Source organism: Passer domesticus, chromosome 3, assembly GCF_036417665.1.
Source record: "Passer domesticus isolate bPasDom1 chromosome 3, bPasDom1.hap1, whole genome shotgun sequence".
Classification (NCBI taxonomy): domain Eukaryota; kingdom Metazoa; phylum Chordata; class Aves; order Passeriformes; family Passeridae; genus Passer; species Passer domesticus.
Genome location: NC_087476.1, coordinates 56,962,153 through 56,978,535, shown reverse-complemented (window position 1 = coordinate 56,978,535; position 16,383 = coordinate 56,962,153). Strand labels below are relative to the sequence as shown.

Here is a 16,383-nt window from a genome sequence, read left to right as displayed (position 1 = left end):
TTTTCTCCACAGATTTGCTGGGGTGTTTTTGCTTGCATAGCAGCCTTTTTATTTGTAGCATTGGTCTGAACTAGATATGATTCTTGCATTTCTCTACTCATGTAATTTTGTTCTAGTTCAGATAGCTTTTGGGGTTTTTTTGATTGGTTGTTTTCTTTCTCTGATCCTTTCTAGGCAAAAAAGGGTTAATTAGCTTCAGTAAAACATTGACAGTCACTGGGGACTGCTGCAACTGAGATGAAAAACAAGACTGCACCTGTATGCTGGCAATTTCAGATAGATTCTGGTCAAGTATTTTTCTCTCCTGCTTTGTTCTGCCAGCTGCCTCAGTGCTTTGGATGCAGGTGGAAGGATGGACTTTGCTATCTATAAAAAAATTAAATGGTGAAGACCAACTTCCGTCTCACCTCCCCAGGGATCAAAGTGATTGCCACAGAACATGGCAAAGCAGGAAACAGGCTGCACGTGGTCTCCATGTGAAAGAAACAGACTGAGAATTTTAATTATTCCGCTTTTTGCCTCCCTCCTTTCTTTCTCTCACATTTTTTATTTATTTATTTATTTGTTTGTTTTAATTTGGAAGAGATAGTGAAATCATGGAAGGAATCCCAAATGGGCTGACCATAACTGGGGGAACGAGCCACCACTGTATAGTCCACACCCTGCAATATCACTACTGCAGTTCCTCGATAGAGGAGATATTGCAGCTCCTCCAATAAACAAAAGAAAGGCAAAAGATTGCTTGGGAGCTCTGGCTGTATGTCTTCATGTGTGCCTATGAAAGAAGTTCTCACAGAAACTGTGTAGATTTATGTCATAATATGCCCTTGTATGATGAAAATGAGTAGTCCCACATGCCTGTGAAGGTGCCTCCACTGCAGAGCAAAAGAAAACACATGGGCTCTTTGAAGGTGTGAGATCTATTCTTACAACAGTGTTTTACTATTAAATAATTCTCCTAGCAGCAAATTTTTCTTGACACAATAGGAGCTTTCTGGGGTTGTGCTACGCTGTGTCACACAGTCAGGCTCTCCTTGACGTTTCTGACTGGTGCTGTGATAGAAATGAGCAACAGGTAAAGAGCAGCAGTAAGATGTGAGATATTCAAATGTGAGCGGAACATAAGGCTTGCAGGATAACAGTCTCCACGAAAGGGCTTTGCGCAGGGGGAAACCCCCAAAATATCCATTGGAAAAGTTAAAGAGTTATGCACTGTTTTTGTGGGTTTTGACAATACTATCAGAAGGAAAAGACATATAATTTCCCCCCTCTTTTTTCAATGAAATGAACAGACGCTTAATTCAGGTTGTTTTCCTGGGTTGTTGTTTTACATCACTTTTCTACAAGCCCACGCCTTCAAAGTGCCATAAAAAAAAAAAAAAGGAAAAAAACCAGAAGTTGCTAAATGGAGATCAGTGAGTTACAGCAGCTGAAATTAACCCACATGCATATTGCAATGAGGTGTATGGGGACTTTGGAGGAGGTTGCTGGTTCGGGTTTGTGTAATTTTATTTTGAGCTGTCTATGACCTTCTAATGCTAATCTGTCTTTATACAGTGTCTATTTATGTGTATAACATGGGTAGCTGGCTACACAATAACACTTGGTATTAAGAAAGATTAACTAAATCTCACATGTCAGGGCATGCAGTACCCCAAAAAGAACATCTTGGCCTCTTCTCCACCAGTGCAGAAAATACTAACCTGGTTTGCAGGCAGCTCTCGCCTGTCCCTACAGCAGCGGGTACCACCACGTGTGGTGTGTGTGAGGCACAAGAGGATAGCAGCTGGATGGGGGGTCTTACCTGGTTCAGCACACGCACAGTGTGCTCCTGTGCCTCTGTGCTGCTTGGCCTCTGACGGGCGGTGTCAGTGCCACCCTTGACTCTGCGTGGGAGCTCTCGCCAGTGCTGGTCTTGCACCGCCGCTTCCACACGCAGTCATGGGACAACGCTTTGTCCCACGTGTGCCATGCAATTAGTGAGTGCTCCTGTACCTGTACTTGCCCAAGGGTGCAAGTGAGGTTATGCTTTCTGCTGCAGAGAAAATCAAAGGCTGGAATATCTTTGCATTAACTCAGCCATTGATCTAAGAAGCTCTATCAGGCAGTCTAATAAAAATATTGCTCTCCTCATAAACCTTGTCTGACTCTGTAGTAAATGAGTTACTTTTCCTGATAGCTGATGAGAATTTGCTTGGTGCTTGAATGAGTTTCTGAACTTTCTATCCACACTGTGAAGTTTTATCTTACGTGTGGCAGAATATTGGCATCATTAAGATAAATGATTCACTGTTTCTCTTTCATAAGGAGAGTTACATAAAGCAGTTACAATCCTATTCATATTCCTCGTTTTACATCCAGATGCATTAGTAATAGTTAATTTTGTCTTACAGAGGATGACTTTAAGGTTATGTTTAGAGTCTGCATTTTTTACCAGCAGTGCTATTTGTAAATAGGCAATTTAAGCTGTTGTGGGCTCATATTTGACATAATTTTCAAGTTATTTCAAATCGTTTAACAATGCAGACATGCTCAGTATAAGTGCTGTAGTCTATGTAAAACAGTGGAGCTGAAACCTGAAACACTCTAATCTGTCAGCAAATAGTGGTAACAGTAAAGTGAATGTTCATTGCTTGAACAAATGAGCATGTTTTTACCTCAAAAGTAAATGAGCCTGAAAGGTAAGTGTGGTTTCCTGAAGAGAACTTTTTTCTTCCTTTTTGGATGCACAAACTTTGGATGGTCCCAGTTAGTGGAGAAGGCCTGAGTTGGATGCTATGTTGGTTTGCTGTTAGCCTTTTCCCTGGCAAAGGTTTGGGTTTAGCCCATGTTGACTGGGCTTGTGTGTGAGGAGGGGCTGGGAATGACATCTAAAGGCACATGTTCTGTAGTGTGAATGCAGATACCTTGGCAGGCATGTGGTACTGGACATGTCTGATGATGAGGAGGGTTTTGATACTCCACGTGCTGAGCATTTTAATGTATTCCCTTGTTCAGTCCTTTGTGTTTTACACATTTTAGTCTCTCCCACGAAATACTGAGATTTTTTTCTAGGCAGAAATCCCAGAGCTACTAATGTCATCCTTGCCACACTAAGAAATGAAACCTGATAATTCAGTCTTGAACCCCTGCAGAAACTTACACAAGACTTTTTGTGTAATTAAATACCTAGTTAGCATACTGCAACAAAACTGTGTTCAAGTAATAACCAAATCCATAGGAATCTGCAAATGCCACAATGCTGATTTTCAAAACTGGAAATTACATAATGAATATGGACATCAACTTAACATAAAGGGACTGCCATAGTTTTTTGAATCCTAAAATAAGATCAAATGAAGGTGTCATATCACTTTCCCTGCCAAAGGTTTGTTTTGACTGTCAGAAGACAGTAGTGCACAACCATTACTTTTTCTTTAACAGTACTCACCTCTGAGGCTTTCCTTCGTGTGGCAAAGCTATGTGTGTCTAAGTGATATGAAGATGTATAGTCTTTCAGTCCCAAAGTACTCAAGTTTCTGAAGTGCTGAAACAGTATAGAAGTGCTGAAACAGCATAGGTGTTCAGAGATCTCATTCCTATCTATGCTGTAGCTGCAATTCTCGTGTAAGACTATTGAACTATTCCAGTACCCTTAATATGATCAGATATGAATATGAGGAATAAATGCTGATCTTCATGATGTAAAATATAAAAAAGTGTGGTTAGTGAAGCTTTGCCTATATTAATATGCTTGTTCACTTTACCTGTGCTTAACACAGAAGGGCATTCTGCATATCTGTTCAGTGAAGGCATTTGCATCTTTTCAATTACTTTTCTTAAATGTAAACTATTGGTGTCAAATGTTGCCCATCTTCTGAATAATCAAAAGGTAAAAATTATAATTTAAAGTATAAATTAAAAGATCATTAAGGCTTGGGAGTGCAGTACTTCAAAGTTAGGGGAGTCAGAACTGAGGTTTGACATGCAATTAATTCACCCTCCCCTCACTCCCCACTTTTCTGTATATTCATTACAACACTAATCTTAATTACACAGTCATATTTATGTGTGTGCACACACTCATGCACATATTTACATCTGGCTCCTAGCCAGTAATTCCCATTGCTCCCAGCTTGCCTTTACACCCACCTTGCCCCTCCGCGCTGGTGCTGGGCAGCCTGGTCCCTGTGTGCAGCAGGCTTGGTGTGGAGCAGCAGGAGGGACCGAGGCAGCTCAGCTGTGCTGCCGTGACACTGCCCCACAGCACAGAGCAGGGTGCTAGGTGGCCACGTGCAGCCCCTTGCCCTCAGAGAGGTGGCGTGTCCTGCCCAGGAGGGGAACTGCCAAAGGGAGGTGAGCCCCTGGTGCTCCTCTACTGAATGAAGTGCTCAGAGGGCAAGACTTGGTCAAATTTGTATGAGTCCTCATACAAATAAGAGTCACAAATTACACTCCTGCCTAAAATTTTGAGTCCCTGATCCACAGTGTAAAGCCAGGAGAGTTTCTTAATTGAGACCAATATAAGAATATTTAAACTGGTTATTATGGTTTCAGACCAAATCTCAGTGGGGAGCCTAAATGGGTTTTTAATCACAGTATATGCAATGCAAAACAAAAAGTCAGTTAAAGTTCACAGACTCATGCTATGTTAACTAGGCCTACCAGGGCAAGGAAAAACGAGTTTTCCTCAACCTCATTCTCAGAAAGGGCTGAACTGTTTTTGCTACAACATTTTTTTTTTCTTCGACATTTCTCTTTATTTGTTTTCCATTCTAGAGCGTGCGCTCTAGTCATTCTCCTACCTGTGGTTAGTGTTATTCAAAGAAGACACACTGCAACTGAAACTGAGTTCCCTCCAGCTAGTCCAGCACCACCTCCATTGTCTGAGAATCCTGAAAATAGTTAAAAATAAACATGTTTTTCAAAGTGGACACGTCTGCCTTTCTAAAATCAGAGAAAAAGAATTCTTAGCTAAGAGTATGGTTTTTCATCAGAACGATGTACATGACCAACTACCCTGAAATGTGGTGATAATGTATGTAAATATTTTTCTACTGAAGAACATTCACCAGGTACATTTTTGGCTGAATATCAGCAATTTTGTGGTGGGAGATGATTGTGCCAGGTGTATGAAGATGCAAATGGTTCAATCTTCCCTGTGTGTAGAAGAAACATCTGACTAAAGTGTCATGTCTGGAGAACAAGTTCTGATTTTTTAATAATCTTAAGCAGTAACTTGCTCAAGCCTAAAATAATCAGGGCTCAGACTATTCATGTTTTGCAATATTTTTAGCAGCCAATAAGTAATTGGTGTGTCTTTTTCCACACAACTTTGATGAACAATTCTGAAAAATAAGGCTGTGTCATACATTACACCAGACCCAATGAGAATGCAGCAGTTGTGCGGCCCTGAAAGCTGTGGATTCTCTGATACTCGAACCACGGTGGGAGGCCAGACATTCACAGGATGTCCTGTAGCTCATGATTTTTTCAGTCAAACTTTTTAAGTCCTCCTGAAGAAGATGGCTGCGACACAAGTTGACCAAGCATGTTGCCCGATCAGCATGGGCAGCTGTGGCTTTAAACAATGACAGCCATTGTTAGGTCAATTTTAAAGTAGGTCCTTAAAGTTAATGTGATTATGCAAATGTTGCCCTAACTACCATGGCTGTCTTATATCCTTCACAAATGAGCGCATTGTCACTTTTCATTATGTGCATACAGTCCTGGTGGTTTGGTGGTATCATTGTATCTCTTGGAAATGGACCATGTAAAGGCCATTCACTGTTGGCACTGCATTGTGCTTTTCCCCAAGCAGACCAACCTTGACCCACAAATGAGGGTGGTAGAGATTTTCAGGCGAAAACCTGCGTGTGTTATTCACATGATTACTCCCATTGACTTGGCTGGAAACTCTTGCAGCAGGCATGGAAGAATTAGGTTAAAATACAGTTGTGAAATTAAGTCCAGTCCACTCTAAACCATGATGTATCTGAACCAGCCTCTGACAACATTACTTCTAAGATAAAAGGTTTTGTATTAAATCACTTGCAGCATAAATTGAAAAATTAGTACCTTATTCACTGGGGGGAAAATAACCCCAAACATGTCAGACAACTTCTGTGTATGATTTTTTCCGTAGTGTCTAGATGATTACTATTATTAATTTAATTTTAATCATGAAATACCCTTTTACAGAAATCCGTGATCACAAATGAGGAAGCTGAGAAATCTCAGGATCTGTGTGATCTGGAAGGTGGCGGATTTCAGACTACTGATCAGTTGGGGGACATGACTGATTTCAGACTCTTGGTTGCATTGCTTTCAATGAAAACCAGTGACTTGCAGTTTCAGTTCTCATCACAGAAGATGTTCTCACAGCAATCTCTTGTTTGGATGGTTTTCTCTTTTTCTGAGTGTCGAGTCTGATGTTTGTCTGAATTCTGTCCTTTGTGAGTTTTTGTTCTGGTGAACAAGTCTCCATAAAGGAAGCACATGATACATAGATTCAGACTGCTGATTGGGATTTGGGCCTGCTCAGTAAAATATCCTTCCTTTATTTCTAACACAATAATACATACATAATAGATGCAATAGAGACAGAGATTTGCATGCACTTACCTAACAAGTAAAGGTAAGGGAAAATCATCACCTCCCAGGGAAGTCCTTTGCTGACTTGCAGCAGCTGTCTTGTGAACACAAACTTCCTCAGCAGATTCAAGGGCATGGAAACTGCAAGGGCAGCACACTCTGTGTTCTTGGTTGTGTTATTCTACATGCAGCTTCTGGTAACATCCTCATCACTGCAACACTTCAACATTGCTCCAGAACTTCAGTGTCCTTGGCCAGCCTATGTGTTCAGTCCAGAGAAATCTGGTCAGTCCAAACCTCCACGTGTAGCAGCTGGGCTCTTCTTTCACAGAGCCTGGTTTTACTGGAAAGATTGGATTAGGGTGTGGAAACCTGCTTTGGTGGAGCAAGGCTGAAGCTGTAGCACACTCAGCATGGTCTTCAAGAGAGTACAGGGATCCCTTTGGGACATTGAGCCTTCTGGAAAAGTTCCTGTGCTCTAGACAAAAGTGGATGTCTGTTATTGAAAATTCTTTGGATAAAATTAGTCATGGATGTCAAAGATGAAAGAAGAAGAGCTTGTATCACTAACAGGAAGGCAAACAAATGTATCAAATAAATTTGGACATTCACTGTGCTCAGTCTGTCACATAAACAACCAAGTTGCTCCATTGATGAACTGCCTGAGAGAATGGTAAAAAGTATTTTTTGGATGTCAGACAGACAACACAGCAAAACTTAGTGACAAAAAGGAGGGAGGATTGCTGGAATAATCAACATCTTATTTTAATCATCATGCTTGCTGCTTTGTGATTTCTGTGGCAAAATCGTGGTGCAGGTGTGTGTTGGGTTCAATCCTCCCTGACCATGCTGGCTCTGGCTCTGAGATCCCAACAGCAGCTACTCCAGCTGGCTGCAAGGAAGGGTTGTACTAGAGAGCACTGGGTTTCAGAGCAGTGACAGAGGAGGCACTGTCACTTCAGTTCTGTAGCTTATCACCACACAAGCTGCATTTCTATTTGTTATGGGTTTTCTGTTAAAGGATGTGGCCACAAATCAGAGGTTGGCAAGAAAAGGATTACTCCAACCTCTTTGATTAGAGAAAGTTAAGGGTGTTTCTGTGTCGGTGATAGCTCAGGAGTGAGAGAGTTGCTGCCACCGTGGGACCTTCTTGGGGCGGCAGAAGAACCCATCCCCTTCCTGGGCAGGTGGGAAGCTGCTGAGGGTGACAAAGCTGGGTGTAACATGGCCTGACTTGCCTATTCCTGGTGGGCCTTCCAGCAGGGAGCAAATCACCTCCAGGGAAAGGCTTTTGTGTACCTCCCTGATTGGAAGATGTTACTTGAGTCCAATCAGAGCTCGCTTTTCAGTGAAGATGATCCTGGACCTGGGGACACCAAGAGAACCCTTGTGAGTGTGTGGGGCCTCTGCTGAGTGGGAGTGGCAGGAGCCATCAGCCATGGGCAGGGAAATGATCCATGTCTTTAGTCCTGGCCAAGTATGGGCTTGGGTTCTCTGCTGTTATGTGGACCAAAGACTTCCATCAATCCTTTTGGAGCAGTGTTTGGGCCCGAACCCCACCAGGGAAATGTGCCTTGGTGAAACAGAGATGAAGTGGGGAGCAGTGCAGAGGCAATGGCCAGTATGAGCAGAGCATTAAAGAAAGCAAAGTATAATCTCTTTAATTTATTATTTAACTGAAAGGTATTTTAGGCCTATGACTACAGCAAACCACATTTCCTCAGTGCAGAAAGGCTTAGCTGAGCAGGTAGGAGCTGTAACCTCTTGCAGATTTCCCTTTCCCAGCCAGCAGCACAGGCTAGCAGCACCTTTATCTGTACAGGAAGGCTGAGCCAGCACCTCAGAGGTCTCTGCCTTGAGCTGGTAGGAACACAGATATCAAAAACCCACCACTGAAAAGTGATAGCCTCCTTGCACCTTCAGATATCTCCTGCGCCGATGCACGCTGATGAGAGAGTTAGTGAAACACGAGAGAGGCAGCGGGCAGGAAAGCACACCTGCAGGCACCCTTTCAAGGCTCTCTGGGGCTGACTGTATCGGGAGGGCCACGGCAGGCTTGCAGCTGGGCTGGCAGGAACCGGGAGATGCAGAGGTGGTCTCTATGGTTAGTGTAGAAACCTGTCTGGGGAGAGCTTCCTGAAACTTTCTTCTTCGTCTTCTTCGCTTCTCTGGCAGATGTGTGCACAGAGCACGGCTCGGAGCTGCGGTGATGAGTAGGGATTGAATCAAGGGGTAAAAGTTGTTTTCTTCATGGAATGAAATTTCCTAGGCTGTGAGGCGAGCTAGGCTGTAAATGTGGATTTGTGCAGTCTGAGAAGTGGAGGCTGTTTTACAAAGCAATTAAAAATTCAGCAATCGTTCTGATACTCAAATGGGTTGGAAAAATACCTTCTAGAAATGTCATGTATCAAGAGGGATTATAAAAAACAAAAACAAACTCAACATCCCGATCACCAATAATTTATGGAAAAATAATAGCAGAGTGGATACATTTTGCAGCCCTTAACAAAGAGCTGTTTAACCACTGCCAACTTGCAAACACAGCTGAAGGCAGAACTTGGACCTCTCTGGTATATCTTCATTATCTCACCTCCAGCAGTCACTGAGAGCAAAAAAGTCACAAACAAGTTTATGCTGGTAGCAGGGTCTTCAGTGAAAACCACTGAGACATCAAAGTCAAGTTCAAAGAAAAGAGGCAAACAAAGGGAACAAGTGCATTTGGTCAGGAAGCATGACTTCCTTTTGAATTAAGATATTAGACTGGAGATTGAAGGATGTGACCAGGGTCTTTCCTTGGCCACCCAGGCAGAACTCCACCATTGCTCCTGAGAAATGTCTGCTCTCATTGACTCCACCCGTGCTAGGAAACAAGGACACAGGCAAAATGCAGACCAGCACCTCAAAACCATTCTTTTCTGAACTGAAATGTTTTTAACATGCTCATTAAACACAAAACAAATCATCAACTAAAAAAAAAACCAAACAAACAAAAAACCAAAAAACTCAAACCAAAAAATTACCAAAACAAAACAAAAAACAAAGCTCCAACACGTTTTAAGTAGATTTCTAGGAACAAGCCTTTTGTTTTGTGCTTTGCCATCACCCTGGCTTAGATTAGAAATACAATTAAATGTGGCACGAGTAAGAGGAGGTTATGATGTTCCCATCACAATGTTACAGAAACATCCTTTGCCTATGTGCCTGCCTGTGTGGGCTTGAAGGAGGGGTGATTGCCATTGACTTAGCTGGCTTGGGTAGGGATCAAGATTACAAATACAGAGAAAAAACACTGGCTTTTTTGAAGGATCATTCTATGCTATGGAGTATTCAATGCTGTGCTTGCTCTCTGCTTTACCTTCAGCAGATTTATTTTGGCTCCTAACTACAAAGTCTGGTTCTTTCATTCAAGCTCTAATATTTTTTTCCCAAACCAATTCAAACTCTGGCCCTTTTTCAGTTTAGGTTTAGAGTTGTCACATGGGTCAGACCTGTGGGAGCTGAAGCCCCAGGATTCCCTGCACAGAAGGTTGAAGAATGACAGGGAATTGGCTGGGAAACACCTCATGTTCAGGTATTTTTCTTTTGTTTTTGCCCTGGCTCCTTTGCCTCTTCATTTTTAATTAGTGGCACATGCTGAAATGATAATTTAAATTCTTTTCAGAAATCAAAAGAATTCCCACTGACAACATTATTAAGTTATAATTACAGAGGATAAAAAGGTTAATAGGAATTTGAGCCAAATATCTACTCTCCATTAAATGAGAACTTGACTGAACCTGCTTTCCTTTCATTTTGGTAGGTTACTCTAGGTTTGAATGTGTCCAGGATGGCCACACACTTGCGCAGAGGGCCACTGCTAGGACAGGTGGCCGTCACCAAGACAATTTACACAGACTTGTCTCGGGACAGCTCTTGCCTGACCAGCTCAAGATGGAATTTGTCAGAGAGGTGGGACTCCTCTTGGCCCTCCGAAAGATGTGTACTTCAAGCAGTGAGAAGAGCAGGGTCACACAGGTTTGTGTGAGAAAGGTGTTTAGGAGGTGGCTCTGGGCTGCAAGGGAAATGCAGCCACTGTTGGTGGAGGGAAAATAATCAGCTTCCAGGGTCTGTCATCCAAAGAAAGCCTTTTCCTTCTCATATACTGGGCAACACTTGCATGCAGAAACAAATGCAAACTGGCCTGAATCTACTGAGTGTTTTATATTTTCAGTGAAACAAGAAATGGGGAAAAGAAACATTTTCCTCCACATTAGCTCTCATTTTCTTCCACATTAGCCCATCAAGAAGATGATTATTGTAATAGTTATACATGTTTAGAATGGATTTCAAAGTGAGTGAGGGTGTAGGGGAAAAAAAGCCCACTGCTTTTTCTGGGCACCTGCAGTCTGAGCTTCCATGGCTCCCAGCACTGGGATAAAGCCTGTTTAAACTGAAGCAAGATCAGTGCAGTTACCACTGTTGCTGTACAAGGCAGGAGTTTTGCCTTGAAGTCCTGTTGTAAGCTTGGCTTTCCTTTTTCCCTTTTTTTCTCTTTAAAAGCTGTAACACATTGCCCAAGCTGTGTGGCATGCCTCAAGGCAGGCCTTTCCCTCTTCCCACGTCGCACCGAGTCCCGCAGGCTCTCGCATCTTGCACAAGCGGTTTGAGGCGTGAGCCCGGCAGCCCTGGCACAGGCAGGGGTTCCCCCAGACTTCCCCTTCTCTGTAATCCCTGCCTGGCCCCGGGCTCCTGCCTGTGGTAACTGCTGAGGAACGGCCTTGGGGCTCTCCCTGGACCCCAGCGTGGGTTGAGAGCCCAAACCACACAGGAGGGATGGATGGGAGAGACCAAACCGCACAGGAGGGATGGATGCGAAGCACACAGAACAACTGGGAGGGGGCTGCTGCAAACACTGGTCCCTTCTCATGCTGAAAGCCAAGAGCACATGAGCAGGGACCTGTGCAGAGGGTGGAAAAGGCCTTTTTGCTCCTCCTTTTCTGTGCACTGCATGATTTGAGGGCCAGCACCTTTGGAGCTCAGCGCACACATGGCGACTCTTTCATCGTGGAGCTGAAGCCTGCTCTCATGAATATCAGTATGTCTTTGAAGCACTTGCATCAACTTACATTTCTGCAATTTATTTTCAAGCTACTCAATAAAATGTCTTTTTTTCTATGACAGAATGCCTTTTATTTGTTTGTTTGTTTTGTCAGGAATTGCTTTTATCTCTAGCCTTCCTAGGGCTGAACGACCCTCAGGATGTCAGCTGTGTGAGGCTCTTGCTGATCTGTCCAATTATTTGCTGTGAAGCACAATGCACCAGGGTTTCAAAGTATCCTCTCACCTCTGTTTTCTTAAGACAAGCTTGAAAAAAGCCTCTTCTACAGTTACAAGAACTCCAGAATATTTTTCTCTTATTCAATTGATTTCTGACCTGATTGTCCTTAGATGAAAAAATAAATTAGCCAGCATTGTGAGATAAGGGCAGTTTTGCACAAAAGGTGCAGCGAGTCTCCCACTGACTGAAGCTGACCTGGACTTTGGTGTCAATAGAGATGTGCCCTGAGACCACAACATGCTCAGTACTCACTGTTTTGTGCTGTGTTCCTTCCACTTCCTTAACAATCAATGAGAACCAAGGATTTTGAGGCTATGGTGTGCAAAATTCTATTCCTTGCTTATCTAAGTGTGCTGGGAAAAACCTTCTTGGCTTGATTGTTGCTGTTAACACCACCGCCAAAAAACTGAAGACAAACAAGATTAGGAGGCCATGCAGGTTTAAGTAAAAAAGGAACACACTTTATTTATCTACAAGGCAGTACATTGTTGTATAAAAAATTAAGTGCAGATAAAGCTGCACCAAATGCTATTAAGGCAGCAAAGTCAGAGGCTGTTATAAAAACACAAAAAAATAAAAAAAATAAAATAAAATCAGTGTTTTGCCATATCAATAAAGATTTGATATGGCAGTACAAAGAGCCATGTATTTCTAAGAACCTGATTCAGTACACAAAACCCAAGTTAGGGAACAACTAGCTAGACATGGAACAAAAGAGACAACATGAACAAGACAGTGTTCTCCCAAACATATGAAGGTGCAATGCATGCTGTTACAAACCAATGAGAAACAAAACAACACATCCACACAAATAAAAATCTCCCAAGAACAGTGTTCAAAAATATTGCTTATAAAAAAAAGGGGAAAAAATATAAATGATGTAAAAAAATTAAAACAAAAAGGTCTGAAATGCTAGTGCATAGTCAATTAGCTAACATCAACATTTGTTTTTTTCCATATAAAGCTCTACTGCTCCTTTTACACTAGCAGCATGTCTACACGCTAAGGTCTGTAGCAGCAAAACACAGTATTCATTTGGCATTTACAAAATTAAATTACTGAATAAAAATATAATTTTTCTCATAAATCTATGTTTCATACAGTAATATTTTTTTAAAGCAAGCTAATTACCCACCCCCCCAACAGAAACACACAATGTATAATGGCCTAGAACCAAAACAGAAGGGAGTATTTCAAGAGGCATGGATGTTTGAGCATTCACGATCTTGATCAGCTTTCCCCTTTTGCACAGACAAGCCTTTGTAGTAATGCTTTTCACTTCCATATTTTACACCAATTCATTTTGTTCAGTGATTTAAAATATATCTGAGTACCTGCTCTTTTATTATTACAAAACAAAATAAAAAATAAAAAAAGAAACAAACTAAACCCCACCCCTGACTAGCACATCACTGAAATAACAATACTGGTGTATTAAGTCTGTTTGATCTCAAAAAGTACAAGAAAAATTATCTTTATTATAAGACTGCACTTAAGATCATTAATTACTGATTCAAATTCAATACCTAATAATTTAGGCAAGTATCATTAAAAAAACACAAACTCTTAAGTTGGGTGAAATCCAACAAGAATATATATGCTGAGTGACTAAATGCACTTTGTGCTGCTCCCAACTGTTGTACCACAACAAAGATAGGCTCTTCTCCCATTCATGAAAAGTTCTCATGCAGAGGAACAGGAATTTCCCAGTGGAGGTGAAGTGTTCTCAAAACCATAATGCTTCTCTGTGCGTCGACCCTTTCACATCACCAGAGTCCGCGTGGGGAAGGTGCCCATGTATTTACGTGCCTGATCTGGCAGAGCCATTTGATCCTCGATCTTCCCGCAGGACGCCGACTCCCAGGTGTTGTTCAGATGCTAAATCAGAAGACAGAGAGATTTAGTTTGAATGCTTTGTGGTTTATCCATAGTCCCAGCCAAAGCTGGGCTCACTCACAATTAACTGTTCCATGCACAGGCAGTGGGATGTTGTCCTGCCCCCTGAGAAATTGAAATCTCAACACAACAGGCAAAAAAATGTTACCCTGACTTCTCAGTTAGCGACCACAGGGGCAGACAGACCAGATGATCTGCAGAGGATCACCACAGGAGATCCAAACTTTCCTGCTTCTCTCTCAGAGTGTCTTTTCTAGTAGGCCATAGCCACAGCCTTGCCTTTAATCCTTTAGGAAGGTCTAAACAAGAATGTACTTGGCAGGCCAACTTTAAGGTCAACAGAGCACAGACAGGCTACAGCACAGTTAAAATATTCAATGTTATGGCCATGCACGAAGAACCTACATTCTAAAAATGCTCTGTCCTGGAGCTCCCTAAAGGAGCCTGACAACCTTGGGAGCCTGCCCAGCGCTGCCGAGGATTCCCCGCTCAAAGCTGCTTTCACCTGTGGGCAGCCATCAGCACCCGCCCCATAGCTCAGCTCCCCTGGCAAAGGAGGAGGGAGGCAGGCCCAACTCTCAGCAGAAACAGCTTTTTAATTATCATGTAAGCCATTTCACTTCTTGTGGTATTTATGGAGGTTGCAGACACCATTTAGTATAATGCTAAAATGAGATAAACCTATCTGCAGAGGGCTGTGTGTGCTGTATTTATTTACTCACTACACATGTGAGACATTTCTCATTGCCTTGAGCTATAAACAGCAATGAAATTTCAAAGCTCCTGGAATTTACCAGGATACACACTTTTATTTTTTTCTATTGAACTCTCTCACTTAGCCAGTGTGTCTGCCTTTCCACACTGAAACTTTCTCCAAGACCTGAATAAAACCTCTATTATCACACAGTTAGCTGTACAAATAGTCTGCATTCCAAAAATGCACACAATTGTGCTTATCTTTCCACAAGGGATCCCAACACTGCTAAATACTGAGAGGGTGTATGCTTAAGATCCACCAGTAAAGACAAGTCAGGAGAAACCTTTCTCAGTTCTCCATCCCATTTGAAAAGGATTTGCAGCACAATAACTACATTGCTCAAAGAGATGTCCAAAGCCTTCCCAACCACTTGGACAGTGGATGAATCATAATTAGTGGACTGCAAACCATCTGCTAAGAGCAGAACTGTCCTGACGTGCCCACAGCTCTTTCTGCCAACTTCTAGTTGCTAACTTCAACTTCTAGTTGCTAACTTCGACTTCTAGTTGCTAACTTTTCGCAAGAGGATCCTTAAATTATTCTCTGGCCTAAAAGTTTACAGAATGCTCTTGTGACTGTAAACAGTGTTATCTGAGACATATGGATAGTAAAAGGCTGGGCAACTATGAAATACAGATAATTTCATGCAACATGCCCTAATCAGGGCACCAGTACAAACACAGGGACCGAGGTTCCTGCCTTGGAGGGCTTACTGTCTGAAAGGGACAAACCCAGTGAATAACTAAGCGAGCGTGTTAGTCCTCTGCAAACTTCTCCTGGGATTCCCTAGACATGGCTTTCTCTTCTCTGTAGGGAAGCTCCAAATGCTGCCTCTTCTCCTGGATGCCATTTTGCAAGCAAAACTGCTGAACTTCAGTAGAAGTTCCCTTTCTGATGGAGAATCAGGTCAGGCCTCAAATCATTAAGTTTCTGCAGTTTTTTTGGGAAAGCTGCATCTGTGAAGTGAACAGACATGCCATACACCTCTTTTCTAGAGCTGTGTGCCTTGTGCTGTGGCTCAGGCAAGGGCACATGCCAGAAAGCAGGTGTGACACACTTTCTGCATGCCACAGACCCGCATGCAACACACCACAGCTCCTTTTATGTTTTGGTTAAACAACTTCCAGCATCGCTTTTTCAAAGGCACCCACACAAGCTGGGAACCTGCAACTCCCTATTGATCCTCAGTGGGACTCAGGCACCTGTGCATATTTTCCCCTGCTGTTTTAGAGGTATTTGCATGAGGAACCGAATCAATGCCTGGTATAAAGCTGTTGGTTTTACTTAGAAGTTGGATTTGTCAAAAGCAGCTGATAGTTCCCATATATCCATAATTTCCAAGGACAGAAATATGTGTCTAACCAGTATTTCCCTGTGATCCCTCAAAGCTTCAATGCACCAGTCTAGAAAGAAGAGATCAGCAGTCCCTTAAATAACTGCAAATATGTAAGAAGTCCATTTGTCATAGTATGTCAATTTCTGAAAACTATAAGTAACTTCAGGTAAGGAGTGTCCCTATTTCATAAATTAGGCTTAATTGTTAGTATCTACACTGAGCTCTTTGTATTAACAGCCATGTGCTTAGTAGGAAAAAAAAAAATCTGTATCCTGATATCACCAACATCTCAGCAGGCTGCTACATGTCACTCATTCCATGGAAAGCCTGGTTTTCATCTTTAACCCGATGTCAGTGTGGCAGAAGCTGCTCAGGCAGGCAGTAACCCTCTGCCCTCCCACTGGGCTTGGCTGCCCCGGGGAGCACTGGGCAGCTGACACAGGAGGACCAGCTCCACCCCTCACTTGAGCCTGCTTGAAACAACTTCAGCTTTGCTGTAGGGAC

At 42.5% G+C, this 16,383-nt stretch overlaps 1 protein-coding gene across 2 annotated transcripts in view; it reads right to left on the bottom strand.

The window, feature by feature from the left end:
- Window positions 1–12,329: 12,329 nt before the first annotated feature.
- MYB (MYB proto-oncogene, transcription factor) overlaps window positions 12,330–16,383 on the bottom strand; it is a 33,694-nt gene continuing 29,640 nt past the window's right edge. The window contains exon 15 of one of the 2 annotated variants that reach the window (XM_064413254.1): window positions 12,330–13,768. In XM_064413254.1, coding sequence (XP_064269324.1) covers window positions 13,652–13,768 — 117 coding nt within the window. In that variant the 3' untranslated portion in view covers window positions 12,330–13,651. The remainder of the gene's footprint in view (window positions 13,769–16,383) is intronic. The other variant, XM_064413255.1, reaches the window with a different exon arrangement.